This window comes from Temnothorax americanus, unplaced genomic scaffold (genome assembly GCF_048541705.1).
Source record: "Temnothorax americanus isolate GAGA-0224 unplaced genomic scaffold, ASM4854170v1 Scaffold7, whole genome shotgun sequence".
In the NCBI taxonomy this organism is placed as follows: domain Eukaryota; kingdom Metazoa; phylum Arthropoda; class Insecta; order Hymenoptera; family Formicidae; genus Temnothorax; species Temnothorax americanus.
The window spans coordinates 1097712-1112307 of record NW_027509792.1 but is presented as its reverse complement, the minus strand read 5'-3'; the positions used below and the strand labels follow the sequence as shown (position 1 = coordinate 1112307).

Genomic DNA, 14596 nt, shown 5'->3' with positions numbered 1-14596 from the left:
GACATAATTAATTGACCGTCTTTGCTATTCTTTTAGCTTCCTTTCTTCCGCCCGTACAGATTTTCACTCGCACTTTTCCGAATGATGATGCCTCCGTTTGCAGGTGAAGGGTAGCACGAAGCAGACGCCGAACAACCCGTGCGAGACCAAGTGCGGCGACAGTGGCTGCCACTGCGTCAGCAAGTCCCTGGAGAGCATGGACCACCTCCTGCTCGTCTCCGAGACCGGACACATTGTCACCTGTCTCTGCGGGAATTACCAGGTAAGCGCGAGCTGGCGGAAAAACTTTATTCCGTGGCGCCCGCCTCGAATGAGCGTCTCGACGGAGAGCGCGGCCGCTCTTATCCCACGCGCACTTCCGCTCCTTGAATGCCGGCGAGATAAAAGCTATATCGTTATTATACCGCAACTTTTATATCCTCCGCATTGTCACGCGAAAACGTCGGCGATGTCGTTAAAATATATCATTCGCGATATGCAATTTTCCGCAAATGGCTCTCTATATTTATCATGTCATTTTATTCGATGAGATGGTTCTTTTTTTTCTTTTCAGAGAGAAAATTTATTGCGCGCTCGATTTCGTCAAAAATCTGAAATATATTTTTTTACTATTATAAATTAACGTGAAGTGAAGCTCGGTGCGGGAGGAGTGTTTGCTGCGGAAATTTAATTCCACGTAACGTGTACAATGTTATTAACGTTCGCATGAAATGTATACCAGTTTCATTAACGTTTTTATTTACCACAATGTTGTGTAATGTGGCTAAAAATTTTAAATTTACCGTGTAATAATCTGCGTTATTTTTCGTAAATTTAATATGCGATTATATTACGACAAATGTACCACCGTAAAAATAAAATGAAAAAGTGGCACGCGTTCGAAAACGCATCCTTTCGATCTCAGAGCTTTATATTTAGCTGAAAGAAATGTTCGGCGAGAAGCCGTCGATGCTAAATAATTTATTCGGCGCAAAATGCGTTCGCCACAATCTCGCGCATGTAATACTGCCCAACTGATCTGACTTTGACTCTATCCACACGATGATTATTAATAGACGTATTATCAGATTACACCTGACCGAGTGTAATCGTTATGGTGAGTCTATAAACGATAATACGATTATTTCGATTCGTGGAATCATCATCATCTCATATTCAAATGCTCGTTATTCCGACACAATTGAGGCTATCGTGCAAACAACAAGTTAAATCCGTGTAATTTAACTGCGTAGGATTAAATTCGAAATCCACGATTGATAATTAAGCATACCGCCTGGTTGTCGATAAGTCATCGATATTTCTTCCGCCAAAACTACGACAAATATATCTTAATTAAATTTATCACGTTATTACGTACCATTCGCATTTCGTCTCGGTCATTCTTTCATCGACGATGCTCGTGTTACTTTCAATTTCTCAATGTAGTCCGCGCGCTTTTTATTTTCCCTAAATTGCTCACCATTTTCCACGTCGTATCCTTCGTACCTCATTTTATCCGTCTAAAGGGATCTATTATCGCGCAGGACTGGCTTCCGGTAGGCATCCGTAGCTGGACCCCGGTCTACATCGAGTGGTCGAGGTCTACATCGAAGGCGGGCCTCGATTTTCACGCGGCCTACAAGTTTATCAATGACACTTACTGCGGCGATCACACAACGGCGGAGCCGGAAGGCGAGGTCAATGGCGGTGATCTGGCGAGCGCCGGGCTCAAGCTTAATCAGTATTACCAGCAGAAGTGTACCTGGATTCTGGACTCGCCGATCGACCGGCAACTCATCATCGAAGTCAAGTCCACTCAGAGTCGTGAGTAGAATTTAGAATTGCATCTACTTATATCTTCAACAGAGCTTTCGTACTTTTACTTTCACGCAATATATATCTTAAATATATGTAAAATATGACTCGCGTGAACACTTGACTCCAATTTGAAGCTTTAATTTAATGATAACAATGTATATAGTTATGCACTACTTACATTACAGAATTATTATTTTTTTGCACAGTTTCGCGTAAATAAAAAAATATATTCATAGCATCGCGGCGTCGTGATTTAATTTGATAATAATTATTTCTGCGAGCCGTTTTTTACCTCGAATAAAAGAAACATAGTTATCCCTGGAATTCGTTAGCCCGCAGTTTTATACCTTGCAAGAAAAGCTGCGAGCAGTTTAATAGCACGAAAATGATTTATCTAGGAGCACCTATCTACGTTTCTCCAGAGAGCGTTCTTCGAGCGATTTATCTTCGAGCGGCATTAAAAGAAAACAAAAAAGCAACTGCGTTATTCCGAAGCGGCGTATCTTTCGCGGATCTGAGCATTAAGAATCCCGCGTTATTCTCGCTCTCTATAGAGCAATTAATTTCTTTGCCGTAACGAACCTGTTGATATTTCCTGAAATTGTTTCGACTTAACGACGCGACTTAGCCTGTATGCATGTATCTTTACAAATAAACACATTCACACGAAAACTGTAACTATTTTAATCAATTTCTCGAATCGAATGGTTTTATTATTTTGCAAAAGTCCATCGGTCGGTGTTATAATGCTCGCTTTATCGAAGGAAACTCTTCAGCGAATTCAAAAATATTAAAAGAAATCAACTTTCAAGCCAAGATATTGCGTCGCTTCAATATTGTATCATGCACGAAATTATTATATCTATGACAACATTCTTTTCAAGTTGTTTTTATCCTTAACGACGTTCCCCGCTATTGCCTTCAAGCTCTTATTTCGGTAAGCGCAAATTGTAGTCTGCGTCTCGCAATAGGATTCCACTCGCAGAGTTCTATCCGCAAAATTCTATTTCGATCCCTCTGCCCCCGGTCGCGGGGCTCGAGAGAAAACACAGATAGATCATCCTCCGCGCGACGCGCGCCCCGTCTCTGGCGACGACACGGCGAAATCTTCTCTCGATTGCTTTTCTTCGGAGACCGCCAGAATTTCTATCCGTGCCATTGGTTCCGTTGCCGCCGTCGCCGCCGCCGCGGCGAACGAAAGGGTGAAAGTTGTGGAAGAATAAGTCGGAGGGTGAGAGGGATGAGAGGACGTCGCGGCCCGGTCGACCGAAGGGACAGAGGAGCGCGGGCGTGAAACGAATGGCAGTGGGTCGCGAGATTAAAGAGACCATCGGATTTACCACGACAACGGAAGCTAAAGCTTCACCGTGTAGAAACCATGCTACGTCCTCTCTTTCTCTCTCTCTCTCTCTGTCTCTTGCTTCATCACTTTTCTTGCATTGTTCACTCTCTTTTTCGCTCTTTTCCGCCTTCGTCGCCCTCTCGCCTTTCCTATTTCTGCGCGGCACGTAAATTGTCATCTTAGGAACGCGACAAAGGCGACTACCTATCGCTTGTTCGAGCCTGAGAATATTACGATTGTTCCTCCCGGGTGAAATGCAGCGCGAGGAATATTCCTTCTGATGTATAAAGATAGCTGCATTCACGGGTGAATTTCACGTTTATTTCTGCGGCCGTGCGCAATCATCTCCTCCGAAATTGATCGCTCAGCGCTATCGATTTTTTTGTCGCGCGGTATTATTTGATTAGAATTTGAAGCAATTTATTTGTTTCAGTGGTATTCCCGTCCGATTTCAGTCCTGTTTTCTCTTGAAACTCTTGTAACGGCGATCGATCGATGTAACGGGGATGTATGTACATATGTGATAGCACAATGAATTGTGACCTCTGATGTACGTTCGTATGGGGGGAAATATCATCTATCGAATGCGGAGAATATTCTCTGCAATGTTTCAAGAAAATAGAGTTTTATTGGTCCACGAATATATATGAAAGATGGAATATTGAATTCGGTACAAGAAGCTTTGATTTATGCGGACAGATTACGCGGGATGAGATTCGATACGAAACGAAAAATGTCCATTCCACCGAGGGACGTGCCCTGTCTACTTATGTCAATCCTGGATGCAATTACGACGCGTGTATTTATTCGCTATAGAGAAGCGTGGCAAGTAACGGCTGAATTATTAAATGAATTAATGAGGCTTCGCGCATTTCTATGAAATCCGTCCGGCTTTATGAACCGCCGCGAATCGAATTACTCCGCCGACGACACTCTTGGCAACTTCGCCATAGAAACGTCGCTGTCCTCGTTCCTTTCATCTCCTCGTTTCTTGCCTTCGCTCCCGTAGCTTTTTCATTTTCTTCCTCCTCGCCACCTTGCAGAACATTATAAGTAGAGGCGGAATCGTAACCAAAGCCCGGCAAACGCCCCGCCACCGGAAATGGCTTTAATATACCTTTCAAGGTGCGGTATCACCGTAGTTACCACCGTAGTGCGCTCCGCTCTCTTTCTTTTTTTTTCTTCCAGTTGTAGTTCTTACAAAATTTCATCTTTGAATGATGCATTTTCTGGGTATGAGATGTTCGCCAATGTTTATACCGCTTAGCCAACAAGAATCCTGGCAATAAACAGGGCTACTAGCCGCTCTCATACGCGTATTATTGCTCATGCAGAGTGAAAGATAAAGAAGGGAAATGTGTCTGCCTCGCGTCGGAAATTATTAATTATTATATATATGTATATATATATTTAAATATATAATATAAAACAAGATTAATTATTGAATTACTTTGAACCAACTCTGAACCAAAATAAATTCAAGAAAAGTATTTAATGCACGAGAGTGCAAGTTAATTTAGAAGAGAGATTCTTCTTCAATAAAAAGTCTGAGATTGATGACGGCGCATCTCGTAATGCTTTTTCTACTTGTGCATCGCATAGGGACTCGTGATACCCGTATTATTCATGATTTATTTAGATATATTACACGCAACACCTTCACAAACATACATTTACGTTACAAGAGATTATTTACATCATCGCGACATACCGATGTTCGCGAGTACTGTCCGCTCTATGCTAATACGCTTGTTCTACTTAACAGGGCCCTGCACGGCGTGGAACTTGACGATACACGAGTACAGGAAGAACGGCGACCCCGCCGGGCCCAGACTGCACACGTTCTGCTCGAGGGACACTCACAAGAATTTCACCCTGCCGTGGAAGATGAATACCGCGGTGGTTAGGTGAGTTTCTTATACCCCGGCGGGTCGCGTCCCGGCCGATTAACCCGGCGAAAGTTCCGCCGCGCGATCTTGTCTATTAGCTACGTTTAACGACAGTTCCGCGACAGTTTCGACGGCGGAGATTATGAAACGGTCGGCTGAAATATAACGGGCATTTTATTGGCGTGGCGCGATTGAGCCGGCACGCTCCGTGTGTACCGGCATAAAATCGCGGAGGATTGATGTCCGCGCGATCCGTTACTGTCGTCTCGCGCGAAGAAATTATCCGCGCTGATTAACAATCGGCCATCGTTCATCCCGCCTTACGACGGCAATTCCATGTTACAACCGCGGGGATCTATGGGATATGAAGAAAAATATGCTTAACAACGGAGCTTCTTCAGGCGGTACTTTCTCATTGACTACTGCATTGTATATTCTCATAAGTTATTTTATAATATTTGTTAATACTTTCTTTAAGTATTATAATTATTTATATCTGTATACTCTTAATGTTAAATTACATATGCTCATATATGAGTTATTATTGTTATTAATGTCATTTAATTGCATTAATAGACTAGATTTGTAAGCAGTTATTGATAATGCCTCACCTCTTGGAGTGCAATTCTCTTTCACTTCCATGTGTAATAATTCAGGAGTTAAATTCAAGTAAATTAACTCGCATATCAAATAAAGTTATTATCATCATCATCATCATTCTTATAATTGCCAGTCATCATTTTCGATTTCTGATATCTCAGATTAAAAGACCTCTCACGATTCTTATGAAAAAACCGTTTTCACACAAGTGCAAACTCGTGTAGACAAACGTACGAACAATTCTTGTGAAGGAGATTGTCAAATGTCTATAATTCAGAAAATATAAAAAGTTAATGAAAATTGAGACTATCCATCAAGGACACAAGAACTACAACGTATCACAAATTCAAGCAAATTATCCGGAAATGTGTTTCTCGTAAGAGTCGTGGTGCGGAGTCCTTTGCGAATATAAATATTTTTACATCGAAAAATGTAAGCATCTTTAAGTAATATTCGTTTAAAACAAAAGAAAATAAAATAGTGAAGCATGAATAAAAATGATCCGTTTTCTTTTTTCAGGCTGCAGGCTCTTGGAAGAACCGCCCCGCAGTACACGATGAGATGGCGTAGTCAGACGGTGATCGCCAACACTCGCAAAAGCGGACCATCGCCAGCCCCGAACTGGCGCACAGTGGGCTCCTCGAGTAAGATCGAGCCGCGGTGGACAGGCCTCGTCCTCGTCTTCGCGTTCGTGATCTTACTCGCACGCCCGTTCGACTGTTGAGACTGTTAAGCTCGCGTTAATGCACGCACGTTCCTGTTGATCGAAAAAACCACGAAGCTCACGTTACTGTCTCACATGTATATATAAATAGTGAGGACTCGCGCCGGTCCTCGTTTTACATCGCTCGATGTAAGATGTTTTAAGAAAATGGCACATTCCGGCACACTCCCCCGATCGACGGTCGAGATTTCGCGGGCTGGCTCGTTAATCCCCGGCTGCGTATATAATTATCACGAGAGAAAATATTTTAGGACGAGCGTGGCTTATTAGACAGCGCATTGGTCTATTGAGCCAAAGGTCCCGGGCTCAATTCCCGGTAGAGCTAGAAAAATTATATTTAAAAAAAAAGGGCATTACACATTTGGCAAGTGAATTTTAAAACATTACTGGATGTTTTAAAATTTACTTGCCAAATGTAATGCTCTTTTGATAACTCGTTAGCAAATGTAATGCCTTCTCGCATCGGAAGAACGCGTTGCACGACGCAGGGGATAAATACCGAAGAAATTGTAACTGATCTCTAGCTGTTATATTTTTCAATAACGATGTACGATCCAAGTCTTGGGTGGTGTGAACGGAGAGTTAACGAGCCAGAGTTTAACGTTCTTCGATCGAATCGTATGCATATACATATTATACACACATACATGTACGTCGGGATTAAAGAGAGTGACGATCAGCACGTCTAATAAGCGATTAGCTCGCACAACCGACTGTCACTCGATTCTAAAAAAATGGATTTGTGAAGTCTTTAGATCATCCACTCGTCATCCAATTAATTTGAAACTTTTTATATTCTTTATGCAAATAAATAATGAAAGTTGTTTCAAGATCTTTCATTGCTCTGCTCCTCACATTTAATTATTTATTATTTATTAATTAGATTACAATAAAATATTCTTTAACATATCTATACATTTAATGTATTTTCTAATATTTACTTCTTTAATCTACATTGTTTATTTATAAAACATTCTTTAATGTTTTATTGTCAGATTTTAAACGTCTTATTTTTTTAATTGTTTTTTATAAATTAGCTGCTGGATTTTTATTAAAGTTGATCCTATTAAAATCGTAATCCTGATCATTTCTGAAAATATCGTGTATCATTTCATATTATATTTTCGCGATTTCCTTAGATTTTCGAACTTTTATTTAAAGCCATGTTAATGCCAGCGCGATGGCACGTGTATATAGTATACATATATAAAGCAAATTAACATGCGAGAACGCGATGCACGGATTTGAAGTAGCGAGAATCTCACGAGTCACTTCTCTCACGCGAATGCCAAATTACACGTGTAAGAGATTACAACCAACAGTAGCGAGGCATGTGTACATAGCTAGCGGCGTTGATAGAATTTGTACAGAACACGATTAATTGTCTACCCTAAGTCTGCGGATTACTGTAAAGTAACGATAAGATAAATAATCTTACGCGGCTGCGAAACGAAGGAAGAGAGAGAGTGTATTTTAACGAACGAGCTTCGCGTGCCCGAGGGCACTTCGCGATTTATTGTTATATGTTTTGTCAGCCAAGCGGGATGCCCTCATCTTGATGAAACTATTGATCCATCTTTCTTCCCTTTCTCTCTTTAATTCTCTCGAGGAATCCACAATTGAGGACTTACGCCAAACATCCGTTCTCCAAGTGTCCCATCAGGGATGAGGCGCACCGATTCGCTGGCAAACTCATAATTGATTATTACTGGAGTAAAAATAGAAACAAAAATAAAATTCTAAGTCGTAAATATTTAATGTACGCAATTCACCAAAATGCCAGCCAGTAGAACCAGATCGCAGATCGCGTACTTCGGTCGTACAACAGTGCGAGGATATTTCTACGATTTTTCATTGATTTTATAATAAATCCACGAGAGAGATCGTTGTTTTTTTACCTCTAATTAAATATAATGCGTAACGTAATGTAACATGTTGGCCTAAGTATTATATATACTAGTCATTCTCACTGCACTTTCCCTGAAAGAATCTGTATCTCAAATGCAACGCGAAGAAATTTCTATTACATTCCTGGTACGTATCGTTCTTGATGAACTCTAATTTTTATGGACATGATCGCATTTAAAAAATAGATACATATAGTTATATCGAAGTTTTATGGTCTTTCTAACATTACATTTTAAATTGCTTTTAAGATAGCTCACGAATGTGTTAATTGTTTGAATGTATTCTTTTATCTTTAAAGAAATAAATCTCGGGATAAATTAGAGCAAACTGATTACCGATACATTATGCTTTATATCAACCGTTTTGTGTCAGAATTTCAAAGTTTATCGCTGTAACAGAGTGAATTACTTTTATACAAAACAAATTTAATTGTTTAGAAAAAGGCATTTACATTGCGATACGTTATGTTATAATTTATAAGATAAGCAATCTACGTCGTGAAGAAACCTCGTCAAAACAGATATGAAAGTCCGTACCTACTTATCGCAGAATCGACTGACGCAATGAAATCGAAATCGAGGCACAGCAATATATAGTAATTTATATCTAAAAAACAACAACGTAGATGTGAGAGAAATGTCGAAAAATTAATCTCCAAGAAGCGGAAATGCGACAAGCGCCACACTTCTTTGTGTTCATGCAATATTCTCACATTTGTAGAAATTGTGTTCAACATTATCACTATGGATTTATACAATAGCTGGCTTTTCGTCTGAAAAGCATACCTTTTACACAGATGTGCGACCTACGAAAAAAAATACGTGTTACATGTGTACATGTACTAGCCGCGTATACATATATATATATATATAATATATATATATAAGTCACAATAAATAGTCAATTGTTTCATATAAAGTCTAAATAAAGCAAAATAAAACACTAATTGTCCTTTTGTTTAGCTACAGATCAGCATTCGTTATTGTAAGAAATTTTTTTTAGGCGTTTATATCATCTATTTTCAAAATTACAGAAAATGAAAAAGCAGATGGCACACATATTGAATAGCGAAACACGAAACATTTATATATTTTCAGTTATTTTTAGTTACTTTCAGTGCCTCATTAGCGAAAGAGGTAATTATAATTTGAAGTAATAATTATAATTTTGAATACCTGGTCCAGTAAAAAATATATACATATTTTTTATTAATATGTAACATTCTCTACATTTTATACCGCTATTTCTGGTTTTATAATATTTCGTATTAACTTTACTTATGCATCAGCAACGTACTGCAGTATCAAATGCGTTTTATTACGATAATGAAATATTTAAGTGGATAATATAGTAATCGCAGTTTTAATCATTTCTAGCAACTAAAAAGAAAACTAAAAAAAATCGGAATATACAAATAATTAAATTAACACGTATGTGTCATTAATCTCTTTCATCGTACTTAAAAATCTTTTTTTAAATTCATTACTTACTTCACTTTAAATTAAGTACTAGTTAATATTTGCTCGCGTATTTAATCTCACGAAACTAAATGCGGAGAAGAACAAGATAAATACAGCACACCATAAAAAATTTAAAATAATTATAATTAGACCCCATTCTCATTTTCTTATATTAAAATGTGCAATATATTTAAAATACATTATTAATGTATATGAAATTTATACGTTGTTACATAAAATATTATCTACATATCATATATGCGTGCGTGCTCTCTCGCGCGCTGCACTCTATTTGATCATAAAAGCACACAAACATTTTCTATATTATTAACATATTAATTTGTGAGTGAATCTATAAAAAATTATCATATCGCGAATATAAGAATCACATAATAAATGTAACTTCATTAAAAAAGAACATAATTTATTCACATGTATGAACGCAATCTACATGCATAATGTAGCTACATATGTATATCATATAATAAAAACGACCGCATGAGATAGACATTAAAAGTAACATGTCTTAATAGATATTATTTAAATTTAAAGAGCTTAACAGTATATTTATGTCCAACATAAAATAAAGAGAAAATATGAGGAGATCGATATACATATAATTAATAACATATTGTAGGGGATAAAGAGAAGTAATTTGCTCTAAGTAACAGCGTTTCATTTTTCTAGACGATTACGATACCTAATAAAATATATACAATTGCATTAAATTCGATATTACATTAAAAACAAATAAAATGTATATATTATTATATATTCGCATATAGACACAAATCTCAAGTATATTATTTTCAAAAGGAGTTAAATTTTAGCTCCATAATAACAGCTCTGTGGCATGCAATGTTCAATTAATGCATCTATTATCATAATACAATAACACAACTTGATTAAAATTTATAATATGTCAACTATCGTTTATATATTAACAATCAATAGTCGGACAACAACATTCTAAAACTCGTCCATTATAATCTGAAAATTCAAAAGTTTTTTCCTATACATATTAGATAAGAGTCCATTGATCCCTATTAATTACCGTGTTTTCGTTAATTATACATTAGTGATATTGCTAGTGATTATCATCATGAACACTGAACCAACAATCTGATATCCCAAATGCAAATTTTAATCTTTCACATTCGCAATTATGCATATATCTTCCAACCGCATTTATAAATCATTAACAATGTATCAATCTAAATATTGCAAGATACAAATTTCAACAATTTTTACAAAATTAAAATTTGAGCGTTTTATTATTATGAAATTAGATATGTACTTTCACTAAAGCATATATTATTGCATCTAATACACAAAGTAAGAAAATAATCGATTATGTAATCATAAAGAATGTGATACCAACAAAATAAGAATTATTCTGAACTATTAAAAACGGATGATCTATAAATATATGTAATTAAATATATAATACAGAAAATCTGTACAATTTTACAATTATATTTTTAATCATATTTCTAGTTAAAAAAAATCTTTATTATCTACCAAAAGAAAATTCGCGTAACACAACCATAGCTTCAATAACGCAAAAAAGAATATAAAATCTATAACTATTATAAAACACTGATACTATTATATAATCTATATATATATATATATTATAATAACAAAACTAAAAATATAATATAGTGATCACATAAAAATGAGAATATTCTAAAAGATATTAGAATATTACCTTATAACATTTTAGTAATTAAAAAATTTTAGTGATTTATCTCTGTTCTAATATATCAATGGATACGGTTAATTTTTCTATATATGCATAACAATATTCATACAATGATAGGCAATGCAATTTACGGTATTCGAGTTCCTTAATAACTGATCAATAAACTGAGCCGAGAGCCTTTACAGTAAAGGGAGAATGATAATCTTAATGCCCTAAGCGCGTATTTGACTTTCATTAAAATTAGGAACAAAACCGTAAAAATGCCTCGGGTTACCCACTCGGTATAATTCTCATTTTTAAATGCCAGTTAAGAACACACGAATATTACGTATGTACCGTCTTAAAGTATCAAACTGAGATTCCGTCCAGAATAAGAAAGAAACTATAAAATACATATCTTAAATTTGCGTGGGTACATTATGCAATATTGCAGAAGCAGAATTCAGAAGGCCTAGCCGCTGCTTCTGCTTTCGTTGCTCCGTCATCTATTAATGAGAAAAAAAATTATGTTATTTGTATTTAATACCATTTGACCGCTCTCAATCTCTTGGACGTTCTTGCTGATTTTCCAAGTCATTTGAAGAATCAGTGATTGTTACCTGATCACGAAGCTCCGTAAGTTGCTGGGACAGACATTTGACTAACATCTGCGTGGATTCTAATTGCGACTGCAGACTCCTTAATTCCACTTGTTCTCCTTCACCTTCGTCCGCTGCTAATGACTTGGCCCGCAATCTCGGGAACCATTCCAGATTCCGATCCTGTGAAAGTACATAGAGCTTAAAGGTATAAGCATCGCCCAAATTTTTCAAGCTCTATGAACTATTACCTTAACCATGGCGTAAACGTATGATTCCGGACCCGTGAATTCCGTTGGATCCTTCACCTTCACCAAGACAATGAAATAGAGGTAATGCCACATGTTATGTTCATGTTTTGTATGTTCCTCAAAGGAAACTGTTTTGTTATCGAAAGCTGATCTGTTCAAGCCTGTAAAAAAGAACAGTAATTTAATACAAGGTCGTAAAATATACTATATCTTACAGTATGTGGAAATTATAAAATCGATGATATATCGATTCCAATAAATAATTACCACAAATAAAACAAGTATTTTTCAAAATCAATTCCTTCTGCTGTTTCTCCGATCTGAGATCCGCAAAGGTATCAATAATCACACCAAAGATGAGATTCAGAACAATAATTATCACGACGAAAAAGAATAGTAAGTCATATACGACTCTTGCAACAAACAGAGGTTCCTAGAATATAACAAAGTTTTTTATGAAGTAAATTTACCATAATTTTTAATATCTTCGTACTTACAGCGCTGGAAGGTGCTCGTAGAATGTCTCCTATTCCACCACCATTTCTCAACCCTTGATTTAACGTGGTAACGATACACATGACGAGTGAATCGCACGTTCGTTCTTTCAACTCTCCGCCGATATTAATTATTTCGGGTTTACTCACTCGCTCATTTGCTGTATTATTAATTTATTTCAATACACTTCCACATTTAAATAAAAAGAAATTATATTATTGCAATATATATATATGTGTCTACCTTCGCTAGCATAACGTGATACAGTCTCCGTGGCTTCACAGTTTTCCTTGTTGCCAGCGCTGCAAGTACCCGCAACTTTCTGCTCAATGGAAGCTACAAATTAAGTTAAGTTTTGAGTCATTGTTCATAGAATTAAGCACGCTTATATAAAACTAGCAGGAGATTGAACTCACATATAATCTCTTCGTCCACAGGAACGAGGAAGTCGTCTTTGAAAAACATAAAACCGATAATGGAAAACATGTAAACTAAAATCAAGGCTAGCACAGCCGTGAGTATAATAGATCTTCCATTTCGAGTTACGGATTTTATTACATTGAGCAAAGTCTCCTCGCGATAAACTACATCAAAGAGCTGAAAGGAATAACAATATTATAATTCTGCACATGTTTATGAAAAGAGCACAAAAAAGTCAGTCACTTCATTACTTACTAAAACTGAATAGAAAAATGGATGCATAAAAATTCCCAGAACGCAGAATGCTAAATATAACATGTGGTACAAAAGTTCGATATTTGTTATTATTTGCTCTACGCTTCTAGTCAGAGTACCCTGATTACCTATAATACTTATAAGATGTACAACTTTTAATCCAATCTGCAACATAAATATGATGCATTCAGAAATGAGTAAAAAGGTAATATATATTATAATTACATCACTCGTTCGAATATATATATGTATATGTTTTACCGTAACTAAACCGAGCAGCCACAATGTCGGTTCTGGGCCTACAGAAAAAATCAATCGTAATATCGTTGATGCAACAAATGTACGTATACCGGACTCCCTTGGCAAAGTAATAACGATAGCAGCAGACGCAAGCATGACCGTCCAAATTAAAGCTGATAGATGATAACTGAGTTCTAAACGGGACAAAGATATTCGTTATTTTTTAAGACATAATGTCTAAAAGATTCAAACTTTACTAATTAAAAGCTTACTAGGCACAGAATCCACAAACGGATGGAAGAACGCTACAATAAGGTTTATAAGAACGGCACAATTGAATAAAATGTTACTCCATAGCGACATATAACTGCTCATCCAGAACAACATTGGTTGTCCTGTAAGTTAAAAATAAGAATTAATGTATAACACAAAATCTATTTTAATTTGTGTTTAATCAATAGACGTACCTCTAAGCTTCTTTTGCCATTTCATTTCATTAAACATGTCTTCCGTTCTCTCGAAGAAATCGGAAACTTTCGATCCTTGGTCATCTCGTTCTGTAGTGTTCAGCACCCTTATTTTTGTATCCATCGTTATAAGTTCACAAATTTCCGGTATCGGGAAGACAATTTGTTCAAGTGTTCTATCGTGTCTTACAATCTAAAGTATGAAAATATTGGTAAAGCATATTACTTTTCAAAATAAACTCTATTTCCATTTATACAAAAGCTACATCACCTCTATTTGAGCCGTATGAGATGCATAATATTCCAATGCTTTGTTAATTTTTGGATCCGCATTATTCTGCTCTGATGGCTTCAACATCACTGCCAATTCTTTGTTGTGTTGCGCTAATTGATGACACAAGATGTAAATATTGTGCCCAACCTAAAAAGTAAAGTAACATAAAATTAAAAGATTAATTAAATTTA

General features: G+C 36.5%; 2 protein-coding genes across 13 annotated transcripts in view; one reads left to right on the top strand and one right to left on the bottom strand.

Annotated features, from left to right (window-relative positions):
- The window catches only part of LOC143906306 (uncharacterized), a 219933-nt gene extending 211244 nt beyond the window's left edge, over window positions 1-8689 (top strand). For all 7 annotated transcript variants that reach the window (XM_077422312.1, XM_077422308.1, XM_077422310.1 and 4 more), the window contains 4 exons: window positions 104-262; window positions 1524-1803; window positions 4905-5046; window positions 6148-8689. In XM_077422312.1, coding sequence (XP_077278438.1) covers window positions 104-262; window positions 1524-1803; window positions 4905-5046; window positions 6148-6352 — 786 coding nt within the window. In that variant the 3' untranslated portion in view covers window positions 6353-8689. The remainder of the gene's footprint in view (window positions 1-103; window positions 263-1523; window positions 1804-4904; window positions 5047-6147) is intronic.
- A 1434-nt stretch (window positions 8690-10123) lies between these two features.
- The window catches only part of LOC143906304 (inositol 1,4,5-trisphosphate receptor-like), a 42016-nt gene continuing 37543 nt past the window's right edge, over window positions 10124-14596 (bottom strand). For all 6 annotated transcript variants that reach the window (XM_077422302.1, XM_077422305.1, XM_077422304.1 and 3 more), the window contains 12 exons: window positions 14403-14552; window positions 14132-14324; window positions 13937-14059; window positions 13686-13858; window positions 13425-13589; window positions 13166-13346; window positions 12993-13085; window positions 12752-12909; window positions 12522-12687; window positions 12255-12415; window positions 12025-12186; window positions 10124-11910 (listed from right to left, as the gene is read on the bottom strand). In XM_077422302.1, the coding sequence (XP_077278428.1) occupies window positions 11824-11910; window positions 12025-12186; window positions 12255-12415; window positions 12522-12687; window positions 12752-12909; window positions 12993-13085; window positions 13166-13346; window positions 13425-13589; window positions 13686-13858; window positions 13937-14059; window positions 14132-14324; window positions 14403-14552 (1812 nt within the window). In that variant the 3' untranslated portion in view covers window positions 10124-11823. The remainder of the gene's footprint in view (window positions 11911-12024; window positions 12187-12254; window positions 12416-12521; window positions 12688-12751; window positions 12910-12992; window positions 13086-13165; window positions 13347-13424; window positions 13590-13685; window positions 13859-13936; window positions 14060-14131; window positions 14325-14402; window positions 14553-14596) is intronic.